Source organism: Triticum aestivum, chromosome 6A, assembly GCF_018294505.1.
Source record: "Triticum aestivum cultivar Chinese Spring chromosome 6A, IWGSC CS RefSeq v2.1, whole genome shotgun sequence".
Taxonomy (NCBI): Eukaryota; Viridiplantae; Streptophyta; class Magnoliopsida; order Poales; family Poaceae; genus Triticum; species Triticum aestivum.
The window spans coordinates 9,877,432-9,885,085 of NC_057809.1; the positions used below are offsets into that span (position 1 = coordinate 9,877,432).

Below are 7,654 nucleotides of genomic sequence, written 5' to 3' on the forward strand. Positions count from 1 at the left end.
CTTGGCGTTGGGGGCGAACGGTGGTGCGGTGCCCACCATGATAGATCGGGATCCATGGCTGGCTGGAGGAGGTTCAGCAGGAATGGGGTTGCACGGGAGAGATAAAGGGGTTTTTTTTTTTGCAAAAGCGAAGAGGGGAGCGGTGGGAGTCTTTTTGTTAAAGTACCACCGCTGCCTTGCATGCGCTAGATATAGATCAGACGGTCCAATGTGTGCTCTGACCCCTACTCCCGCGGATGTCATCAAACAAATTCGGTCCAAATTTGGTTCGGTTTGGTTTGGTAGTACTTTGCTTCGTTTCCTTGCGATGTACGATAGATAGATGTCCAATCACGCGTTTCCCCGCTTCAATAAATAAATTCCCCCGAAACCTAGACCGGCCCATCCGCAGCAACCAAATCTCCCATCTTTTCCTCTCCTCTGCCGCCGCCACCGCGTTTCTAGGGCTTCCCCCATCCCCAATTCGTCCTCCACCACCTCCGGCCCAGATCTAGCAGTGATGGCGACCGCAGAGGCGGGCGAGAAGAAGATGATCATGCTCATCTCATCTGACGGCATGGAGTTCGAGGTAGAGGAGGCAGTCGCCATGGAGTCGCAGACCATCCGCCAAATGATCAAGGATGAGTGCGCCGACAAAGGCATTCCTATCCCCAACATCAACTCCAAGATCCTCTCCAGGGTCATCGAGTACTGCAACAAACACGTCCCGACCATGCCAACCACTGGAGCCACCAATGCCGCTGCGTCTGACACCGTAGCTCCCGCCGCCCTAGCCAAGGACCTCAAGATCTGGGACAGAGAATTCATCAAGGTCAACCGTGCCACCCACTTCGACCTCAACCTGGTATGATATCCTTCAATTCGACCATTTTCTTTTTCTAGATCTACTTTTTCTTGATGTTCCCCTTCTGGCACTCGGTCTAGATTGGGCTTGCGCGTCTTGATACTATTTATATTAGATTGGACAAACTCCTCGTACAACCATCAAGGTAGATTCGATTCGATTGGACTAGATTAGATTTAGATTATACATGATTGTGCTTCATTAGCGACGTGGACATTGGCCGGCCATACAAAATCCTGGTAAATTGGTTAGGGCATCATCTTGTGGTCTGATATGTTTCACTGATATGTGCATATCATTGTTATGCGTAACCTTTGAAGCTTTACTATGATCAGTGTGAACTTACTAGCTGCACTATCAATGTGCCAGCAAATTGTATATGATTAACATGCGGAAACATGAGACTACTCATAACAATATATGGTGTTTATGATTATCCTACATATATTAATGTGTATATAGCACGGGAGGTCACTTCATGTGTTGTTTTGTGTTTTATTAGCTTGTAACACATCTTAATGCAAGACAGTCTATCTAATTATCCATGTTCTATAGCCATTACAGATTAATGCTTCTCTTTGACACCCTATGGTTCTTTTTACCCCCTCCCAGGCTGCAAGTTACCTCAACATCAAGGGTTTGTTGGACCTGACTTGCCATACTACCGACACGATTAGTGGCCATAATCTGGAGGAGATCCGTAGTTTCCTTCAGCATCAAGAACGACTACTTGCCTGAGGAGGAGGAGACGATCCGTGGAGAGAACTAGTGGGCATTTCAGTAGAGGAGCATCTAGGTCGCGTTGAGTGAACGCTTAGTATTCTCATGTGAACCTTAGCTGCACTCTTTGTGTTTTAATTGGTTGTAACTGTACTGGAGTTTATGAGGTGGTGTCAGTGAACATATTGAGCGTTTATGCTTGCGTGATATATTGGTCATTGTCTTTACATGAGGCTGCAGTGGGCAGTGTAGTCCACGGGGTGGTATGATCCATAAGGAGCCGGTATGTATCTCTCTAGGGTGGATGGTGAAGTTCATAGAGTGGTGTATTCCACAAGGTTCTAGCAGACCGGGTAGTCCAAGGCATATATATTTAAGGAGGTTCGTAAATTTGTCAATTTAAAATTAAGGAGAGATTGTTGCGACCAATGAAACATATCAATTTAACTTGTCGTGGTGCGAGAGAATGAGTCGACAAAGGATGATCTACACGAGTCAAGATCAAATCAGCACAGAAGATGAAAATCAAAATTAAGAAGAGATTTTTAGAATTAATCTTGAATTAGTAGAGTCCTACGTGATGTGATGTAGTAGCAGGAGTTGGCATGCATGCCTAGTGTCCGAGTAGTAGTATGGTTTCAGTACGTAGGTGTACTAATAGTACTTCTGTCCGGCCGTGTAGGTCATGTTGAGTCAGGTTAGGATTCTACTCATCTTGTACGAGCAGGTTTAGGTATACGTGTCAGGCCGGTGGCTGGGCTGCATATATACATATACGTGTGTGTATACGGCAGTGAGTTGTAACTTGGCGAAAAAAGGAAAAAATAAAAAGAGGAAAAAGGAAGGCACATGTTCCTTTGGCAAAAAGATTTTGTGCACGTCTATTTTGTGATATACACCCTCTATTCCAAAATTCTTGTTTTACATTTGTCTAGATATAAATGTATCTAATACTAAAATGTGATTTGATACATCCGTATCTAAAAAAATTTAAGACAAGAATTTTGAGACGGAGGGAGTATATTTTTTAGGACGCCGATATCCACCACACGTGTGGTATATTCGACATGCGCACACATACCATGTATGGTGTGAGCAGGAGGCAGCCCACACAGACTGTGTGTGGGAGGACATTAAAATTGCCCACACATGTGGGCGCGGCTACTTCGTGCCACACGCCCAACAAGTATTACTCATCTCCACCCGCGAGTGTGGCACGAAGCAAAAATGCCCACACGTCCTGACACAGCTACGTTAGGTACCCGTGGGATGACGATTTAGTTGTCATCCTGGTTGGCAGATGTAGTTATTCGGGATGGCAAGTGTAGTTGTAAAAGTATAGCAACTCTATCTATTTTGATTAACTATAGTTGCCATGCCTAATTTATGGTACTTGCCGCGTGTAATCAAACCGTAGTTACCGTGTGTGATTAACTACTTGCCACATATGGTCAAACAGTAGTTGCCATGTGTGTTTACTCAGTTGCCACGTGTGGTCCAACCATAGTTGTCATGTATTGTTAATCACAGTTGCCATGTGTGTTTATCTGGTTGCCACGTACGCAGAAATTAGGTGGTGGCTGTGTGGGCAGAAACTAGTTCGCCCACACAGCGCAGCTGGCAAATAACGTAGTGCGGATGTGTGGGCAAACTCTCCAACGCCCACACGCCAGCCCCGTCCTACGTGGCATGCAAATTCTGCCTCAATGTGTCAAGATTCGTGCAAACTGTACTGGACGATGATCCACACACGTGGGCGAGTTGCAAAACTGCCACACGTGTAGGCGTTAGTATTTTTATTTTTTAAAAGAAGGGGCACCCCAAGCCTCTGCATCAGAAAGAGCAGCCAACTCTAAAAAGAGAAGAAACAACTTGCCGAACAATGTGCAGACAACACATATCCTTCCTCAAGGCGCTCCGTAATCTTCACTCCTCTTACTTTGTTAGATTTGAGCTTAGAGCTCCCTCCACTACATTTTTGTTTCTCATATTTTGGATATGTCCAATTGACTTGAGAATTATTGCTTTACTTAATTATCAATGTGTTGGCACTGCTTCACTACAAACCTGAGTCAAAATTATCGGCCGCCTAGCTCCATCATGGTATCACTGGCGCAGGTCAACACCACATTGACATGCCAAAAGCTCATGGTGAAGGTCCATCTCACTACTCCCCCGCCAATACTGGAGCCAATAAGATTTTTTCTGAACTGGAATAACGGTTTTTAGGACTTCACTGGCAAACGTTCGCTTGGAGGGATGTCATTTGTGAACGTTCGTTTGTCATTCTCTCCAAGAGAACATTCGACGGTTAACATTTCGGTTTTCTTAATTTTTGACCATCCATTTTTTATTTAACATCTAGATCTACGTCTCCGCAGATCCCATGAAGATTGTCCCGAGTACAGTGCGTCCCTCCACCGATCGAGCATCGAACTGCCGCTGCATCGCCCCGTGGTTCTCCGCGCGGCTGCACCGACCCGTGTCACTGCTGCGTCGCCCTTTCGGGCCGTAGTGTCGCGGCCTCCATCGCCACCCCGAGGCCGTCCGCTCCATGTTGTCTTCGTGGCTGCACCGACCCTCAAGCAGCCGCTGCGTCGCCCCGTCGGGCCGCCGTAGCGAGCGTGTCATGTGATCCACGCCGCCGCCCGAGGCCGTCCCCGTGGCTGCACCGATCCGCGCACCGCCGCTGTAATGCCCATTCGAGCCATAGCGCCGCGGTCCGTGGGCCATGCCGCCGCCTTGATGTCTACCCACCGTCGCCCCGACCCGCTTGCTGCTGCTGCATCGCCCCTTCGGGCCTTAGCGCCGCCGCCCACGGTCCACTCTAGCGTCCCCGCGTGTCAACTTTCTGTGGTATGTGCCGCACTAGTCTTCATCGTATTGTCGGGTTTCTCGCGTACTTCGAGCATCGCCGCCGCGCTCCTAACCTAGCCGCCGCAGCCGCCGCTCTTCTTCGGCAGCAGCTGCCGCCGCCGGCCGTCCACCCTTTTCGTCTTTGTCCAGCACCAGCCCTTCGCCAGCGTTGCCATCATCTTCCATGACCACTTTGTCTACTCCGACCACCATTGGTGACATCGGCCCCACGCCGATTGGCAGCACAACCGTCATCGAGTCTTCTTCTCTGTTGTCCCTCTGGCTCCTCGACATGGCGTATAGCTCGTGCAGGTCCCTCGTCTACGCATGACCGGTGCTGGCAACACCAATGCATGCCTTCATCCACGATGTGTCCTCGGGTCTGGAAAGCCTGTTCGGCGCTTCGTCGACTTTGTCTTCACCCATCTACGCATGCCCGATGCTGGCAACACCGACGCGTGCCGTCATCTACGACATGTCCCGGGCCTGGCAAACCTGGCGGGACGCGTCGTCAACAACGTCTTATTCCCGGCGCAGCACTACTTCGACACCACTGCGCGCATGACTAACTCGATGCCTCTTTGCGTTCGTTGCTGCAAGGAAAAAAGCTTCAACTGACGATGAGAAAAATCTCAACCCGTATACAACTAAAGCTATGGATGACAACGAGAAGTTGCAACTGTTGACGAAAAGAGCTTCATCTAATGATGGAAAAAGCTTCATTCGGCGATGAAAAAAGTTTCAATTGTAGAGACGAAAAGCCACGGACGACAACGAAAAGTTGCAACCGGCGTCACAAAAGCTACAACCGACATTGAAAAAAGCATCAAACTTCATTTCTTAGCTGCGAACCTGCGAGGACGATGACGACGTTTTGCTGCAACCATAATCGGTTTTTTCTACAACCGGCGAAGGAATTTGCTACAACCCATTTTCATGGCTTCCATGCTACTGCAAGTGCACCGACGAGCACAGTTGGTTCCATCTCACACTGTCGCCCATTGCAGCTTTCTATTTCTCGGTTGTAGCAAAAAACGGCCGCCGGTGGTAGCATCCTCGAACACTGGTACACCGGTCATAGGAAGAAAGCCCGATGCAGCATTCCCGACCGGCAGCAATTGGGTAGTCCCCCGTCTTGGTGGAGCACACGGCCGGCAGAGGCCACCGGCCGGCAGCAGCACGGGGGAAAAGGAAGAAGAAACATGGCGTGGGGGAAGGATGCGGTTAAAGGTAGGGGATGAAGACGTGTGGTTGGGAAAAAGGATAAGGGAGGAGGGGCGGTCCACGTGGGGTACAACAAAATATGGGTCTCATGCGGGTCGTCGCTCGGGTGGGCGTGGGATGTCGGCGTGGCTCACGGCTGGCGGAAGATTTGGCCGGCGCACAGACTCCAAAAAAATTTCCCATATTTAATGGGATCAAACTGGAATGTTATTGTGTTTTTATCTTCTATATCTAAATAGCTGCCTCACTAGCTGATTTCTCTCGCTTCTCGTGCGGCCACGTCATCCCCTATCCTGCCATTAGCACTCACACGGTTTTGCTGCTGCGCCCGCACGTTTAACTGGGCAGGCTTCACAGTTTCCTGCTATGTCCAGACGGGTTGGTTTACTCAAAGAGAAAAGGTTGAATTACCAAAATCGCTATTAAGGAGTACTCCTTCCAAAAATCACTCCCCACATCCAGGTTGTGACAAGTGGCGCACTACATGTGCGCCACTTGTCGCAACCGGGCAGTTTTCATATTTTTTGTAGATTCGTTTATTCAAAACATTTTATCTCTTAAACCGCGCTTCCAAATCTCAAACCGTTTTCATCATTGGATTTCACGCGTCGAGATCTACGAAACTAGATCGTATGTTGATAGGTTTCGACAAACATTTTTTTCATGAAAAAACCTGGAAGAAAAAACCCAAACCGGAAGCATGTTTTCTTCCTTTCCAAAAGAGGCACGGCTGTGCCTCTCGGGAAAGCAAAACCAAGCCTCTCGTGGAAGAAAAACCGTGCCTCACGCGAAAGGAAAAAACAACAAATTGTGTTATTTTTTTCGTTTCCGAAGGAGGCACAGTCGTGCCCCTCGCAAAAGCAAAACCGTGCATCTCGCGGAAGCAATAAACTGCACCTAAGTCAAAAGTAAATAAAATCCACGTGATACGTGATTAATCACAGTAAAACACACAGTCAGAAGGAACCAGACATAGACTTAATCAGAGCAAATTGAATGATTGTGTAATATTGAAGTAGAGGCATATAGTTACTTTGTTATTATCTCTATACTATGATCAGGATGTTCTGGCAATAACATGGTTTATTCATTTGTGCAGGAGCCAAACATGTACACGTTGCACTCCGGGCATTCTTTTATATTATCCCCATATCAATATTGGCTCACACAACATTGATGGCCAACAACCTTCTCTGCCCTTGGACTCGATCCCACATATGGCCAACGGGTGAAGATTTTTTTTCTCTACTCTTGAATCGAGCTAATTTTTATCATTGCGGAATTTCAGTCACTTATAGGAAGACACTTCAGCTTATCCACCAGAGTTGATCAGAAGCACTTAAGTCGCACCATACTACAAACTATTTTGTGTCATTCCAGAATAACTTGTATGTAACACATATTTTGCTCGCCCCTTTTACCCTGTGTAATTCTGCACATGTTTGTATCTCGAGCACATGATTTTTGATATACAAATATGTCACTACATGTTGGGATACGTATTTGGAAACTTATATTTTGTTTGCAAACTTACAAGCCTTTCATATAGAATTGCATAGGTCATGTATTTCAATTCAGAGTCCATTGCCAGCCTTTAATTCCATCGACATTACTACCTTCCAGTAAAATGTGTTTAGGGAATAACAGTGTGAACACTCTAAGTGAAATATTACTATAAAAAATTACAGAGATGCGAGATGCTGCCACCATACATCCTTGATGGTTATTATGCTAATCCAGTTGTTCACTTTGGTTTTCCTGAAAGGAGTCTGGCAAATCCTTGCATGGATACAAACCCACCATGCGTTCTATTATGCTACTTATATGTATTGGACATTTTAAAACTATACAATAATCAAGTATAGTAAATCATAGTATTATTTTCAGTTCCGGTTGTCATTTTATTAACAATATTCGTATTCCTACAAAAGAAAAGAAAAAAACATTTAAATACATTGCAACCAATTCCGGCAGCAAGTTGCGGAGTATAATCTAGAACCATATAGCTAT

At 46.8% G+C, this 7,654-nt stretch overlaps 1 protein-coding gene across 1 annotated transcript; it reads left to right on the forward strand.

Annotated features, from left to right (window-relative positions):
• Positions 1-400: 400 nt before the first annotated feature.
• On the forward strand, positions 401-1,729 carry LOC123129949 (SKP1-like protein 1). Its single transcript, XM_044549906.1, has 2 exons — positions 401-844; positions 1,457-1,729. The coding sequence occupies exons 1-2, from the start codon at positions 500-502 to the stop codon at positions 1,580-1,582; spliced, it is 471 nt and encodes a 156-aa protein (XP_044405841.1). The 5' UTR covers positions 401-499; the 3' UTR covers positions 1,583-1,729.
• Positions 1,730-7,654: the final 5,925 nt, after the last annotated feature.